This window comes from Aulostomus chinensis, chromosome 21 (genome assembly GCF_037954235.1).
Source record: "Aulostomus chinensis isolate RoL2024-O1b breed Wild chromosome 21, RoL_Achi_v1.0, whole genome shotgun sequence".
Taxonomy (NCBI): Eukaryota; Metazoa; Chordata; class Actinopteri; order Syngnathiformes; family Aulostomidae; genus Aulostomus; species Aulostomus chinensis.
Window position 1 is genome coordinate 1,079,986 of NC_141340.1, and position 16,514 is coordinate 1,096,499.

Here is a 16,514-nt window from a genome sequence, read left to right on the forward strand (position 1 = left end):
AGATAAAAACAAAACTGGTTGCGGCTCAACTGAAAGACTCCCGTAGCTTTTATTCTGAAGTCGCTTTCCGGAAGTAGCGGCCGACAGTTGAGGCGGGCTCTTCCTGGTTCGGTGCTGCGGCTGTTATCCGACGAGGCGACGCTGAATCGTGGAAGTGTGAGGATGAGCGTGGAGCACTACCTGGAGCTGTGCGAGAACCCGGTGCAGTTCGAAAACGCCTCCAGCGTCAACAATGTCTTCTTCGACGAGGCTAACAAGCAGGTGAGCTAGGTAGTTAGCATCGCCGGAACGCTGTTGTGTCTGTCACTGTCCCCCCGGGGAGGCGGGATTCCCCGGGAGCCCCGACAGGTCCAGGGAGGTTTTTTGAGAATAAAATAAAGCAAACACAGCGAGACTCGGTCCAGGTATTGCGGGTTTGGCCCGGGAAGGCTGGGCGACACGGATGAAGGCTGGTAGTCGGGATGACGACTCTCACATCAAACTCTTTGTGCGGTTATTGACTTATAATGATAAAGGCATACAAAATACAGCAAACTGGTTCTGTTGCCTCTTTTTTTCCCTGTTAAACAACAGTTCTTCAGTAAGAACTTGTCCTAGTTAGCATAGCTGTGGCTAGTTAGCATCGTCAGCTGACAGCGAGCAGCACCCTCTACTTCAGTGGCCTCTAGTGGACATAGAACATAACGACTAGAAAGGACTAAGGCTGTTTTCGGTAGTTTTATATCAATGAAACACATTTCTGCTGTATAAAGTTGTCTTTAGTTTTATGAATGAAGTGGTTCTGAGCCAGGAGCTCTTATTTCCCCTCCCACCATGAACGTCCCTCTTTAACCCTGTCAACACTGGTGATGACGGTAGAAAGCCATTGTGGTTTCGCCTCAACATAACGACTCCGCCTCCCTGAGGGGGCGGGGCCACCTGGGGTCAAACATAAGTCCGGCTCCGTTGTTCTGGTATCTGAATGAATCCTCTGTGGAAGCTCGCTGTCTGTTACTTGATGTCTCTTGATGCGTCTCTGGCCTTCAGGTGTTCGCCGTGCGCTCAGGTGGTGCCACGGGGGTGGTGGTCAAAGGCCCAGACGACAAGAGCTCTGTTGCTTTCAGGTACATCACACGCAGCAGGATATCTGACCACCAAACAGAGCAAGAATGAAATCATGGATTTCTCCAACGTTCTCTCTCCTGTGGGGTTGTGTTGTCTTCACAGAATGGACGACAAAGGAGAAGTGAAATGCATCAAGTTCTCCATCGGAAACAAGATTCTCGCCGTCCAGAGAACCTCGAAGTCTGTGGTGAGTTCAACTGCAGGGAGGAGGCCGCAGAAAATAAGATGTCATGTGACTCATTTGAGGAATAACATGAAGAGGTGATGTCATTGTTTCTGAAGGACTTCATCAACTTTATTCCTGATTATCCACACATGGAGTTCAGCCAGGAATGCAAGGTTGGTGCTGAAGTGCTGGAGCAGGAACAGCCTTGATGGGGGGGTCAGAGGAGCCGTCACGTCAGCCTGTTACAGTTCTCCTTCCTCTGTTGTGCAGATGAAGAACGCCAACGTTCTGGGTTTCTGTTGGACCAACTGGAACGAGATCGTCTTCATCACTGATCAGGGAATTGAGTTCTACCAGGTGAATTAACCTGTCCGCTCTTTCAGGTCTTACATCTCTCAGTGATGTCATCGGCCCAACGTTTGCATGGGCGTGGCTGTCATTGAGCTCACCGTGGTGCTGGCGGTTCCTCTCATCTTACCCGCTGGGTTGATGTGTTCAGGTGTTTCCAGACAAACGCAGCCTGAAGCTGCTGAAGAGCCAGAGCATCAACGTGAACTGGTACCAGTACTGTCCTGAGACGGCCGTCATCCTGCTGTCCACCACCGTGCAGGGGAACGTCCTGCAGCCCTTCGTCTTCAGGGTCAGGACGCCCAGTACTCATTTATGGGTTTACATTGGCGTGAAGACTCACAAGTTAGAGTCTGCCAAGTTGCGCCGACGATGGGAGGCTTGGTTCTGTTCACACCTGTTAAGACCCGTCCTGAAATGATCCGGGGACCAGCTGTCAGGTGTCAGATCTCTGGACCCCTCCGTGTGTCCTCACCTGGTGTGAAGGCAGTGATCGGCTCACTCAGGACCGATCCTGGTACCAGGTGTGCACAGAACCAATAATGCAGCAAAGACGACAAATCGGAGTCTCAACATCTTAACCATGAAAGTTCTGGTTCAGGTGCCTGAGGTTCCCTGAGAACCCGAACCGGAATGCCAGTCAGCGTTCCTCAGACGATGTGTGTCTTGTTTCAGAGCGGGAGCATGTCCAAGATGTCCAAGTTTGAGATTGAACTGCCGGTTGTCCCCAAACCCGCCAAACTCAGCCTGTCAGAGAGGGACATCGCCATGGCAACCATGTAAGGCCACTGTCTGTGTTGATGGCAGCGATTCACCAGTGTGGGACACGTAGCTAAACAGCGATGCTCAGTAGTAGCAGACCCGTCACTGCAGGTGACAGTGTTACTGATAAGAACTCTAGACAACTCGCACTGGGGCGCGCCAGTGGCCCGGGGCCGGCGCCTGGCCACTGGCTAGGTGGTCACGCCCCCTTCTGGCTGACATGATAGGTCACCAACCCCCTTTGAGAGGAATTCTTGTAACGGGGCGCAAAAGTCACGTGGGGAGACGCATCTGTGCTTTTGAGGACAAATGTTGATGATGCTGTTTCTTCTTGCTCGCGCTGCCTCCTCGGCGGCGGCTTACACGGTGACAGCTCGCCGCTGAATGACCATGTCTCCCGTCACAGTTACGGGCAGCTGTACGTGATGTATCTGAAGCATCACTCGAGGACCGCCAACAGCCCCAGCGCAGAGGTGGTGCTGTACCACTTACCAAGGTACACACACACACACACACACACACACACACACACACACGCCCAGCCTGTGGTGTCATGGCAGATCTTCTCTGTTCAGGGAAACAAACATTTAGAGTCTCGCCATGTTGTGGAATGGCGATGATGTCATTAATCATTAGTTTCTAACCCTAATATTTTTGTCTGCATCCTAGCAATTATTCAGATCCCAGAGTTTTATGTGCGACTTCTAACATCACTGTGTGTGTGTGTGTGTGTGTGTGTGTGTGTGTGTAGGGAGGGTGCGTGTAAGAAGAGCCATGTGTTGAAGCTGAACACGACGGGGAAGTTTGCTCTCAACATCGTTGATAATCTGGTTGTGGTTCATCACCAGAGCTCACAGGTGTGTGTGTGTGTGTGTGTGTGTGTGTGTGTGTGTGTGTGCGTGTGCGCTCCCCTGTCCTGAGGTGACGCACACACAGGTGACCACAGTAGAAGGTGTAACTACCGTGATCAGTGAAGATCATTATTGTCTGGAATTTAACCCTTGGAGTGCTGCCTCACCTGACAGCTCACTGACAGCCCCCCCCCCCCCCCACTGTCCATCTGGTGTTGGCGTTTGTTTATAAAAGGTGTCTTTTTTCCCCCGTAGACGTCGTTGATCTTCGACATCAAGCTGAAGGAGCCGGACGCTGCGGTGAACACGCACCAGCCGGTGCTGCCGGCCCGCTCCATCCACCCCTACAGGATCCCGCTGGCAGGCCCGGCTGTGGTTCCGTCCCAGCCCCCCGCTCCCTGTCAGCTCTGTATCCTTCAGAACCTCAAGCTCCTGGAAAGTGAAATGCTTTGTCTTGTCGTTTTAAACTTTTCCTCATCTGAGCATCACGTCAGACTCCTCCTCCTGGAGCGTCTTCCAGCCTGACATCATCATCAGCGCCAGCGAAGGTATGAACATGTCATGATGTCACAGCTCAAGATTTAGGATCTGACTGATGTCATCTTGAAGATGACTTTCGTGTCAACGCGTGTGATCTTCACCTGCAGGTTACCTGTGGTACCTGCAGGTGAAGCTGCCACCAACCGTCAACCTGCTGCAGGACAAAGGCAAACTGATGGACTTCCTGTTACGGCGGCGAGACTGCAAGATGGTCATCCTGTCGGTCTGCTGTCAGAGTACGTCTACAGGGCGTGACCCGGGGCGGGGGGGTGGAGGAGAGAAGGCACGCCAGGCGCTGGTGCAGGGTGATGATGACTAAAGAGCTCTGCTTCCTCCCCACCAGTTCTGGAGGGCCGGGACAAAGGGAGTCTCCCTGTGGTGGCGACGGTCTTCGACAAGCTGAACCAGGTGTATAAAGAATACCTGGAGGCGGAGCAAACATACACGGCGGTGAGGGGAGGCCCAGATGGGCGTCGCCGGCCTTGCTGGAGTAGAACATGCTTGCGTGCGCGGTGTGTGAGATGTTCTTCAGATGCTGATGTGTGTTTGCAGGCCGTGGAGGCGGGTCCAGCACGAGGCAGCGCTGCTCAGAAGCGTCCCGTCAGAACTCAGGCGGTCATCGACCAGTCAGACATGTACACACACGTCCTGTCGTCTTTCATCGAGAGGAAGGTACAAATACACACCGACACTACCGCTTTGATGGTAATACTACAACCATGTAGAAGTACTATTCCGGGTGAGGGGATTGTTCCCTGAGGGGCAGCACCGCCCACGTCTTCATCCAGAGATCAGTAAGCCAGCAGCACCTGGACCGGGACCTGAGCCCCCACCTGAGCCTCCAGCTGAGCCCCCACCTGAGCCCCCACCTGAGCCCCCACCTGAGCCCCCAGCTGAGCCCCCACCTGAGCCCCCACCTGAGCCCCCAGCTGAGCCCCCACCTGAGCCTCCACCTGAGCCTCCAGCTGAGCCCCCAGCTGAGCCCCCACCTGAGCCTCCACCTGAGCCTCCAGCTGAGCCCCCAGCTGAGCCCCCACCTGAGCCTCCAGCTGAGCCCCCACCTGAGCCCCCACCTGAGCCCCCAGCTGAGCCCCCACCTGAGCCCCCACCTGAGCCTCCAGCTGAGCCCCCACCTGAGCCCCCAGCTGAGCCCCCAGCTGAGCCCCCACCTGAGCCTCCACCTGAGCCCCCAGCTGAGCCTCCAGCTGAGCCCCCACCTGAGCCCCCAGCTGAGCCCCCACCTGAGCCTCCACCTGAGCCCCCAGCTGAGCCCCCAGCTGAGCCCCCACCTGAGCCTCCACCTGAGCCCCCAGCTGAGCCTCCAGCTGAGCCCCCACCTGAGCCCCCACCTGAGCCCCCAGCTGAGCCTCCACCTGAGCCCCCAGCTGAGCCCCCACCTGAGCCTCCACCTGAGCCTCCAGCTGAGCCCCCAGCTGAGCCCCCAGCTGAGCCCCCACCTGAGCCTCCACCTGAGCCTCCACCTGAGCCTCCAGCTGAGCCCCCAGCTGAGCCCCCACCTGAGCCCCCAGCTGAGCCCCCACCTGAGCCTCCACCTGAGCCCCCAGCTGAGCCCCCAGGTTCACCACTCTTTGTGTTGTGCAGGGCGTCTCTCACAAGTTCATCATCGCTGTGCTGATGGAGTACATCCGCTCCCTGAACCAGTTCCAGATCACCGTGCAGGTAAAGACCAGCAGAAAAATGTTGAAGCTTAAATTCATGTTTTCACTTCTTAGCAAAAAAGCAGAGAGCAGTTGATTGGGGGGGGTGTTTGGTCTGGGGGGTGACCTGCTCCAGGTGGGTGGGCTGGTCCCGCCTCTCACGAATGTGCTTGTGTGTGTGGAAGCACTACCTGTACGAGCTGGTGATCAAGACCTTGGTGCAGCACAACCTGTTCTACATGCTGCACCAGTTCCTGCAGTACCACGTCCTGAGCGACTCCAAACCCCTGGTGAGTCCTGCATGCGTGCCTGAGTCCCTCATGACCTCCCCCGCCCGCCGCCATGTTTAGTCTCACGCTGCGGGTTGTTGTTGGTGACAGGCGTGTTTGCTGCTGTCCCTGGAGAGCACGTACCCCCCTGCCCACCAGCTGTCCCTCGACATGTTGAAGGTAACTGATGAGCACGCACACACACACACACTGAACCCTGGTGGAACATCTGTCCCTCTCTTAAACCTGCTGCCCCTCAGCGTCTGTCCACAGCCAACGACGAGATCGTGGAGGTTCTGTTGTCCAAGCAGCAGGTTCTGGGCGCGCTCAGATTCATCAGGAGTGTTGGTACGTCGGTGGTCGTTCAGGTTCTGCTGGCGTGTGAATAGTTGTGTTTACTCAACAACCTGTGAGATTTAGCGTCTGCTCACCTGAGCTGCTGTCACTCACCCAGGTGGCCATGACAACGTGTCAGCCAGGAAGTTTCTGGACGCAGCGCGACAGACCGGAGACCAGATGTTATTCTACACCGTCTTCAGGTCCTTTCAGCAGAGGAACCAGAGACTGAGAGGTAGCCCCGCCTTCAACCCAGGTGATCTCTCTCTCTCTCACACACACACGCGCTCACACACACAACCAGAGTGGTTCTCGGGCTCTTTGAAACTTCCTGCTGACGCAGCACTGTGATGCATGGGGGTTATTGGCTGTAACTTGTGATGTCATGTTGCTGTCACCAGGAGAACATTGTGAGGAGCACGTGGTTCACTTCAAGCAGCTGTTTGGGGAGCAGGCCCTGATGAAGGCCTCCACCGTGTGACCCCTGGGCGGCACCAGGGTGGGCCGGACCCGGGAGGAACCGGACGACCTGACGGAGTCCCGCGTCCAAGGGCTCGTACGCTTCGTCGTCTCCGAGGAGACGAGACACACAGGAAGGTTCATATCAGCGTTTGCTCGAAGAGAAAGGCGAGAATCGGCAGACGAGGAGGCTGCAGCCAGCAGACGCACCAGGAAGCGCCGTCGACCCGCCAGCTGAGGAGCAAAGGCCAAGCCCGCGTGTCTGAAGGGTCCAGTGAGTGTCGCCGTGAGTCTGTCAGGACGGCGTCAACAGCGAGTACATGAATACGTGTTGCACTGCGTTTGTGTCCCTCGGTTTCACTTTGGCCCCGCCCATCATTCCAGCCCCACGCGTTGGACCCGGGACCAAGACGCTGCTTCTTCTTATGGGCTTTTAGAGTTTGTTTTTGACGAGGAATCAGTCGGGGTGACGACTCGTCCTGGTGTAAATACTTCCGTGATTCCACGTCGCTCCGGCGGGAGGCCGCGACGGGTTTGTGCAGTGAAGAACGTGGTTGTGTGTCTGCGTTTGTATCATGTGACCTGAGACGAAATGGTGATGATGAACTGTGATGTCATAATTAAAGATGGAGCTGAACCTGTGTCCACGAGCACTTCCTGCTTCGGGGGTGGCGGGACGCTTTCAGGAAGTAATGATGTCTGAAGGTCTTCATGTTCTGGCCTCCAGGTTTATTTTCAAACAGCTGCTCAGGAGGGTTCCTACTGAGAACCTCACAGGTTCTCCAGCTATTAGAACCAAGAACCACCATAGTGACCAGGGTTGAGCCGGAGCCGTGTAGCGACTCTTCAGCTCCAGCCGGGGTCAACATGGTCCCTCAGACCTCAGCTAGGATAGTCAGGGAGGGAGGGGCCACACGTCAGCCAATCAGAAAGAGGCATGAAACACCTGCTGGAGTAAGGTGAGCCTGAACTGGTTTAACTGGAGGTGTTGAAGAAGCCGAGTCCTTAACGCAGACTCAGACTTCGTGAACTGGAACCATCAGCTGAAAACTCAGTGTCCCTTTGAGGATAAACCGGTTCCATCAGGGTCGCGTGGACCGGGTCAAAGGAACTCGTGTAGACACGCGTGTCTCAGCACCTGGTGACCCTCGGGCCCGTGTTCATGCTGGTGTGTCAGACGCGTAGGTGACATCACGCTGTCCGTGCTTTGCTGCTCCTGGTTAATGCATAACTGGATCATGTGACATCCGTGGTTGACCTTCGCACTGCCAGTGACCACGTGTGTGTTGTCCACATGATTAACGCACATGTGAACAACACACACAAAAAAAACAAACACCAGCCAGCTGGCTCTTTGAGCCCTGGAACGTTCCGGCTCATCGGAGGACTCAGACGGAACCCTGGGACTCTGGACGTAAGAAATATTTGCTCCTAGTGAACGTGAACGTGAACGTGAACGTGTGTTCTAGGGGTTCTGGGTCATCGCCTTGTTTTTAATTGGAAACAAAAACATGAACTACAAGCGACACTGATGAGCCTCGACGCAGAGAAGGTTCTTAGAAAAGACTTGGTGTCTGAAAAGAACTTCTTAAAGGAACCCATCCATCCCTCCATGTTCCCCTCTCCTCCTGTTGAGGGTGGTGGGGGTGGAGCCTATCCCAGCAGCCTTCCCCCTGGACAGCTCACCAGTCCATGGCAGGGCCAACACATAGAGACAGACAACCATTGGCTCTCCCAGCCACGCCTACAGTCAATTTAGAGTCTGGATTAACCTGGTCCCTCTTGATGTCTTTGGACTGTGGAGGAAGCTGGAGTACCAGAGAGAACCCAGCAGGAACAGGGAGAACATGGAGACTCACCCAGAAAGACCCCGTGCTGCAGCCGGGGCTCCACCCACAACCTTCTTGCTGGGGGGCCACAGGGAGGACCGCTGCTCCACCCACAACCTTCTTGCTGGGGGGCCACAGGGAGGACCACTGCACCACCCACAACCTTCTTGATGGGGGCCACAGTGAGGACCACTGCTCCACCCACAACCTTCTTGATGGGGGGCCACAGTGAGGACCACTGCTCCACCCACAACCTTCTTGATGGGGGCCACAGTGAGGACCACTGCTGCACCCACAACCTTCTTGCTGGGGGGCCACAGTGAGGACCACTGCTGCACCCACAACCTTCTTGCTGGGGGGCCACAGTGAGGACCACTGCTGCACCCACAACCTTCTTGCTGGGGGGCCACAGTGAGGACCACTGCTCCGCCCACAACCTTCTTGCTGGATAAAGGGTTTATATTTTATCTAACAACCCAGTGGCACCTCTCAGAACGAGCAGGTGTCTTGCGTCACAGACCTGGTTGTTGGTCGTCACCACTTCTCTGGGCGCTGAACGGATCAGGCGGTCTGGCAACGTTTAGACTAGACTAGTATCAGAACCAAGTGGGAGCGCCACAAAATGTCGCTGTCACGTGTTCGCACTTCTTCAACATGGCAGCGAACCGGCGAGTTCAGTCTCTGGGCCCTTCGAACTTTTAGACACGTTTGGAAATTCGCAGGACACAAACGGAACGTTCAGAAAACCCAAACCCCAAAGTTTACTCCATCAAAGCAACTCTGAGAGAAGTTCCATCTCAAACGGGACCCCCCCCCCCCCCACGACAGAGGAATGGTTTGATCCTGTTAAAAACGTTTGTAACGTCCAGGTCTGATTGGCTCTGCTCCTGACGGCTCCGAGCCCAGAGGACGAACGTCAACGTTCATCATCCCTCGTTCTTTTCTTCTTTGGATACTGCAGTGATTGTTTGAGTCCAATTTCTAAGCTTCAAAAGCGAAAAATACACTTTGTACACAACCGCTAACTCACCGACTGAAACTCGCTAAGTGACGTCACGCCGGAGGTCGTCGGCCGTGCGGGGTGAGCCACACCCTCGATAATAAAGAAAACAAGAATAAAGAAAGACAGAGGCGGGCTGAGGTTGATTGACACACCGTTCCTTGATATAAACTTTATTGCTGTTTCTTAGGGTTGAATACAGACCGGGTTTACACGTCACCACCGTCAAACACTGACACGTCTTAGGAACAGCAGCAGAGAGGACAGACACGACCGCGGGACACGCCTCCTCCAGACGGTCGTGTGTTAATGCTTCCTGACTGAGGTCCTGTGTGTGTGTGTGTGTGTGTGTGTGTGGGGGGGGGGGGGGGGGGCTCCTCTCTGACGTTCCCTTTGACCTCTGACCAAACGTGAGCGATGAACTGAAGCAGGAGATTTTGACCAAATGTCCAAGTGAGACAGGAGAACAGGTAAAAAAAAGTAAAGAAAAAAAGATGCGTTCACAGTCAAGTGCTAAATGTAGTGATTGACAGTTCTATTGACAGGATAATCAGTTGCAACTCAGGAAATAAGAACATGAAAGTGTGATGGATTTGAGAAAGACCCTGAGAGCGCGATTTTATAAATTCATACATAAATGTGTGTGTGGCGCAAGAGGAGATGGGAAATCATTTATAATTCAACAAATTAGATTAACATGCAAAAACTAACCTAAAAGTCACCCTTAACAGAACAAAATGGATTTTCACAGTTTTATACGCATTTAAATGTCATAAAGAAAAACACAACAAAAATCATTTCTCAGCCAAACTAAAAATAAACAGAAGCGAGTTGTCAGCGGGTCGACGGGACCCACCGAGGCTTTGGGATCCAGAGGGGTTATTATTGCTCGCCCGGCTGCTCAGCCGGTTCGTCCACAACCATCCGTTCCTCGAAACACCTGCAGCATAAATGTGATTTTCTTTAATACATGGCTTCTTCTTGAGTCATCGTAGACGCACACACACACGCACGCACGCACGCGCACACACACGGGCTCCAAATAAATACATTAAAAACAGTCCATGTGCATTCCAATGGAACTCCAGTATTCATATGGCCGAGCACAAACACACGCAGTCGTACATCTTGCTGGGTGGGCGGGGTGGGGGCGGGGCTAACAAAAGGTGACCACAAGAGAGAAATGGAGAGAGAGGAAGAGAGGGAGGGAGAATCCCTCACCTAAACTGGGGAGGGACCCCGTAAACCACGACAGCTCTTCTTAAGGTCCCAAACCAACGTCAAGATGCTCAACTTGAGTTTCCCGACACTCAGCTGATCGGAACCAACTCATGTCCACGTTCCCCAAACAGACCCGACTACACTCGAACTCTTCCTTGGCACCGATCTGATCTGTTGGTGTCGTTTGAGGACCAGGCGGAGGAGAGCAGATGAACAAGTCAGGCCCTGTCAAAGCCGCCATGATGAAACACTCAGCGACCATGCTAACCGCTGCTAGCTCACTCAGCCTGGAGCAGAACGTCACTCTGTATGCTAGCCTGTCTCCACTGTGCTAACATGTTAGCCTATTAGTTAGCTAAATATAATGGATCGGCACTGAGCCCTGTGTGTTGTGATTGTTTGTTAGCATGCTCCCAGTTGCTAAAGTGTTAGCCTTGGCAGCTACAGTCCATTAGCCTCGTGCAGGACCCCAGCAGGGCCTTCACAGACGGAATAAACTGCCTCTGCCGGAACATCCAGTCTGAGGAGCCGCGTTTGGATTTTTGAATCTGGAGCACTGCTGCTCGGCCAGTGTGTCCAGATTTGGTTCGACGGGCTGCCAAACGCTCTGCAAACATGTCGACGTGTAATTTTCTGTTCTACAAATTTAAAATGACTGAAGGTTCACAATCAAACAGGGAAGATGTGCTTGTTGGTCTTCGGAGTTTGAACAGAGACTTCAAGAGGGGAAACCTGGACTCTGTCTCTCTCTCTCCCTGTCTCTCTCTCCACTGTGACTGTGTATTCCACTGTAGTAGTTCTGGTTGCAGAAGTAGTAGTTTTCCAGGCTTAGTGCCAGTGGACAGCAGCGTCCGCTCAGCCGGCCCACTGGTGCTTGTTCACCGTCTCGCTTCTTTCTTTGTAACTCGACGACTGAGCGAACGGCGCTGCTTTACAGTTCCATTATGAGCCGCTGAGGTTCGATTTGTTTTGCTTTTGAGGTTTTTTTATATAAAAACAGAAAATGTACAAGAAAAGTGAGTTATATTCATCTTCACACAAAAGAAAACACATACACACACCCCGTCGCTCTGGTGGGGACATCGGGATCAGGACCATCCGAACTGGGCGCTGTTTTATGAGTTTGGGGGTTGGAGATGTCTGGCTGGGCGAGGGGGGGTCAGCCCTCTGTCTGTCTGCTTCCTCCTTCTCATCCGTCCATCCCCGGTCAGCTCCCACCATCTGAGAGCACAGCCAGGGCCTTGTTTCTGCTACAGTAGTCTGTTAGCTGATTGTCTCTGACGCCAATTTACTAAGAACCTCAGGAACCAAACATCAACTCTGAGTTCTACAACACAAACCCCGGGTACGTCGCTTTAGGTTCCAGCAGCTGATCAACTGAAGAGGGCTGGGGACGAGTCCTCAGGGTTCCAAGGCTGAAGTGTTCTAGGGCTGTGATAATACTGCGAAGGAGCGAGCTACACCTGCAGTTAGCTAGCAACTTAGCAAGGTGTTAGCTTGGTGCACTAAGCTGGTCTGGTCAATTAGCCAGCAACATTCACGCCGATCACAGCACCGACTTGGTCTGTTAGCCCCAGCGAGCCAGCGTCTGGCTTGTGGTTGATGTAGCTGCTAACTACAGCTATGTAGTGTTAGCCCTTTCATAAGCTCAGGTGTAAGTGCCGTCTCTCTGTGTTAAAGCTAATTGTCCAGGCTAGCCTTTGCTATATTCATTTTACGCTTAGCTCTATTTGGGCCGGGTCATCACAGACTTGCTAACCCTGCTGCTGGGTTCGACAGCTGGCTAGTGAGATGGTCCTGTTAGCCCCGATACGACCCACAGTGGAGACCAGGCTAGCAGCTACAGGCGCTAGCCTGGTTCGGAAGACACGATTTAAAGGGATTCCCAGAGCTGCTCCTTGGTTGTTTGAATGGTTGCAGTTACAAAGCAGAGATTGAGGTAAACAGACCCCGGGTCAGGTGTTAGCGGACAGGTGCACTAGCACGGCAGGGGCTCTGTAATCAACCCTACAAGAACACTAGGGGGTGACAAAGAGACAGGCCACAACCACACACATCTGCACACATCTGCACACATCTGCACACATAGCAACGAAAACTTTTGATTTGTTCAGTTACAAAAAAACAACACTTCCCCTCCCGACACCTACTTGTCTCTGATAATCGCACACAAAACGCAAAATACTCATCACGTGCTCAACTCTACACACATGGAATCAAATGAGAATGATATGAGTGAGAATCGTCAACACAAACCGCCGCAGCGGCGTCGAGGGATGAAGGGATCAATAGTGTGATGGTTTATAAAAGAAAGATGAACACTACATCTGCCCTTACACAGTTCATTTCCACAGAAATCTGATGTTGACATGAATGCTCTTCCGTGTTGAACCGGCTGACAGGTTATTCGGCGGCGGCGTGATAAAAAAACATCGAGACAAGGCGCCGGCCTGTGCGTTCGTCTGCCTGCCGTGTTTTCCAGTTACAAAAAAAAGCTTCATTAGTGGGACATGACATCCATCCGGCCATATTGGCATCCAACATCTGCGAAAACGTCCAAAAATATCTCAAGAACGTTCCGGAGCTCATCCACAGCTGGTCTGGAGCGAGTGATTTAAATACCGATCAGTCCCTCTCGTCCATCTCGCTGCCAGTTGATCATCTAAACAGAATCTAGAACAATAATAACTTTATTCTTTTTATTGCTGAAATATAGATTCCCCGCACAAAAAAATAGTCATGCAAATCATTGTCATCATCATAAAAAGCTATAAAAATTAGATCCTGCGCGAGAACACAGATCCAGATTTAGCAAAAAGGTCTGGGAGGGGTCGAACTAGTAGTAAGGCACTTCAAGGAAACAAGGTCTGTCAGCCGCGCTGGGTTTTCGCGTCATGGATGGCGAAGCGTCTTTCCGTCGTATGGCACTGCAGTGACATTGGTTTAGAGTGTGGAGACACCGGTGAGCTTCCCCTCAATCCGCGCCCACCAGAGGAGGCTCTCCATTGGGGAGGATGTGCTCCAGGGGGGGCTTGGCGTGGATCTCCAGCAGCCCCTGGATGAAGCCCTCCGTGGGGGCAGCTGCCTCGGGCTCCTCGGGCATTGAACTGGAGGATGAGGGCTCTTTGGAAAAGTCAGGCGTGGAGGTCGGCTCGCTCGTCTTTGTGTCAGTAGCGTGTTGGCTGGGAGTCGCGCTGGCTGGTTCTGTTGGGCAACGTTCAGATTTGTCTGTGACGTCTTCAGGGGCAGCAGCTTCTGCTGAGATCGAGATCTCTGAATCTGAGGCTGCCGCTTTTATGGGGCTTTCATCCAACATGGCTTCTGCTGCGTCACCCATCTCTGACCGCTCTTCCTCCAAGTCCTTGGCACCCGCCGTGCCACTGCCGCACTCGCTCTCATTCTCTGAAGGCGGGCAGGTGGAGGTCGGTGTCGGGACGCACGAGTCTCCATCCTCACTTGCAACGTCGTCATTCATGGCGGACACGCCGTCCGCGCCACGCGGCTTCAGGTGGATCCGCTGGTGGCGAACCAGGCTGTGCTTCAGAGTGAACGTCCTCTCACAGGTTTGACACTGGTAGGGACGCTCACCTGGACACACACACACACACAAAGTAAATTTCTCGCTCTAACCCGTGTGTGTGTGTGTGTGTGTGTGTGTGTGAGTGTGTGTGTGTGTGTGTGTGTACCTGTGTGTGACCTCATGTGTCTCGTCAGGTCCTGCAGGGACCAGAATCGTTTCCCGCAGACATTGCAGATCTTCTTCCTCTTGTCCACTCGTCCTCCTCCGGATGAGTCTCCGCCTTCTAGACTCTTTGGTTCTGACGCGTCCTCGTCGCTGCGCTCCTCCTTCTCCTTCTCCTCCTCTTCCGACTCACCACTGTCTTCGCTCTCTCCCTCCTTTCCTCTGACCTCCTCCACCTCCTTCTGCTCTTCCTCCTCTTTCTCTTCCTCTCCTGGGGTGGGGCTCTCCGTCTCCTCCTCTGTTGCTGGCGGGGTTTCCTCCACTGGTGGCGGTGGTGGTGTCTCCTCACAGAGGTGCGCCCTCTCATGGCGTGCAAGGGTGGTGGCATAGCGAAAACTCTTCTTACAAACTCGACACACGTGTTTATATTCCGGCTGAGGCTTCATGGAGGGGCTGGCGGAGGAGGACGAGAAGGAGGGGTTTTCTTTTTCTTTCAGCTCCTCCGAACTGTCTGCTGCTACCTGGGGGGCTGAGGATGATGGCGGCGAGGAGGACAGGGAGGTGGATTGGGGTGGTGGTTCTTCCTGAGTGGAGGTGGAGGCGGAGGTGGACAGCTTGAAGTCAATGAGCTTTTTGCCAAAGTTCAGGTCCAGACTCTTGTTGCTGTGACAGTCGTCATCGTCCGTGTTCTCCACCTGCCAGAGACGTGACAACAGTGGCGGAGTTACATCACCAGGCTGAGACGGACGACCAAGATGGTGGAGACACTTCTACTTCTCAACACATTTTAAGGCTACTTTTTAAGTATGTATTTGTGTATTCTGTTTAGTATTTTGTTATGCAAATGTCAATTTATATTCATGGAAATTGATTTCTAGAGTTCAATCAAAAGTTACTTTAGCGCTGATGCTGTGCGGAGACTGTTTTCCTGGTTCTGGTCTGGTTTCTGCTGCCCCCTGCTGGTCTGGCTGCTCTGTAGCTTCTGTAGTTTCTGGATGGTCAGTTGGACTACAGCCTGAAGGACCAATGAGATACTGATTATTACAAGTTCTCACACACAAATATCAATGATACAACTTAAGTTCAATCATTGTGGTAAAAAAATGTCAACATTGATGAAACATCTAGATTCTGCTGACTGACCTGAGCTTGACTTGTAGGTGGGGCTTGGTGGATTTGGCCCCTCCCCCTCATGTTCTGAGAAGGTGTGTCTCTGGTCAGTGGTGGGGGTGGAGCCTGAGGGGCCGGTGATGCCGCAGCTGTCTTGTGCTTCAGGTGCAGCCTGCTCCGTCTCCGACTGACTCTCTGTTGGACAGAGGACAAACCACGTTAGCGTGCAATGGAAGGCTGCTGCCCTCACAGGCACCTGAACTGAAGGCATCTTCGATGAATACGACCTTGAATGACCTTTTAAAACAGACCTGCACTTTCGTGGGAGCCTTCATCACCATCTTTCTTCACTATGGCGCCATTGCGTCGCAGTGTTCTGTTGGTCACGCCGTGCTTTCTCAGCAGGTGGCGCTCACAGTTGGACTTGGTGGAGAAGAAGGCATCGCACTTGGGACAGGGGAATGGCTTCTGACCTGAGGAAAGGAGCATTTCCATGAGGCAAGGAGCATTGGAGCGACTTGGTGTTGCTGTGGGGCAGCGGAGGAAATCTACCTGTGTGAGTCAGCATGTGTCTCTGCAGCGAGCTCGCCCATGGGAACACTCGGGGGCAGAAGGGGCAGGTCATCTTCTGCACAGAGTTGGAGTAGGCATTCTTCTTTCCTTTGGACTGAGGCACCAGCGACGCCACCTTCCCTTCCTCCCTCACTCCTCCCTCCTTCTCTTCGGCTCCTGCTGCTCGATCCCCTTCTGATAACAGGGAGATTTCAATGAAGCCTCCAGCGTCTTAAGAATCACTGAACCAAACCAGCTTCTGCGACCCACCTCGCTTTGCTCCCATATCTGCAGCTCCAGTCTGCAGGTAGGTGCTGAACTTGTTGGCATCGGTGGTGGCCAGCATCTTCTCCACGCTGGCAAACTCCCCACTAGACTCCAAGTCGACGTTGCCAACAGTCTTCTCCTTCACTGCAGTGGCAGGTTTCTTTCTGGTTCGCTTCCTATTGAACATAGACAGGGAAAAATTAGCAGGAGTGGATTTACTTTGGCACCATCTGCTGGTGGTGAAAAGTAATTGCAAGTTCAAATGGTTTTATCTTAGGCTCAACACAACAGTGGACGACTGATTTGATAGACTTGTTCAAATCTTTTCAGTCTTCCAAAATCTCAGCACAACAATAACTT

The 16,514-nt window shown here is 53.2% G+C and overlaps 2 protein-coding genes across 6 annotated transcripts in view; one reads left to right on the forward strand and one right to left on the reverse strand.

Annotated features, from left to right (window-relative positions):
- The first annotated feature begins 62 nt into the window (after positions 1-62).
- On the forward strand, positions 63-7,149 carry rmc1 (regulator of MON1-CCZ1). The gene is made up of 20 exons (XM_086190765.1): positions 63-261; positions 1,027-1,103; positions 1,207-1,291; positions 1,387-1,443; positions 1,541-1,627; positions 1,770-1,910; positions 2,294-2,397; positions 2,787-2,876; positions 3,132-3,237; positions 3,487-3,640; positions 3,726-3,779; positions 3,879-4,007; positions 4,115-4,221; positions 4,324-4,443; positions 5,374-5,451; positions 5,615-5,719; positions 5,810-5,878; positions 5,959-6,046; positions 6,153-6,290; positions 6,436-7,149. The coding sequence occupies exons 1-20, from the start codon at positions 163-165 to the stop codon at positions 6,513-6,515; spliced, it is 1,968 nt and encodes a 655-aa protein (XP_086046891.1). The 5' UTR covers positions 63-162; the 3' UTR covers positions 6,516-7,149.
- A 6,079-nt stretch (positions 7,150-13,228) lies between these two features.
- Positions 13,229-16,514, reverse strand: part of rreb1a (ras responsive element binding protein 1a) — a 53,431-nt gene continuing 50,145 nt past the window's right edge. For all 5 annotated transcript variants that reach the window (XM_086190714.1, XM_086190715.1, XM_086190713.1 and 2 more), the window contains 7 exons: positions 16,158-16,330; positions 15,888-16,082; positions 15,647-15,808; positions 15,369-15,530; positions 15,122-15,240; positions 14,230-14,920; positions 13,229-14,131 (listed from right to left, as the gene is read on the reverse strand). In XM_086190714.1, the coding sequence (XP_086046840.1) occupies positions 13,518-14,131; positions 14,230-14,920; positions 15,122-15,240; positions 15,369-15,530; positions 15,647-15,808; positions 15,888-16,082; positions 16,158-16,330 (2,116 nt within the window). In that variant the 3' untranslated portion in view covers positions 13,229-13,517. The remainder of the gene's footprint in view (positions 14,132-14,229; positions 14,921-15,121; positions 15,241-15,368; positions 15,531-15,646; positions 15,809-15,887; positions 16,083-16,157; positions 16,331-16,514) is intronic.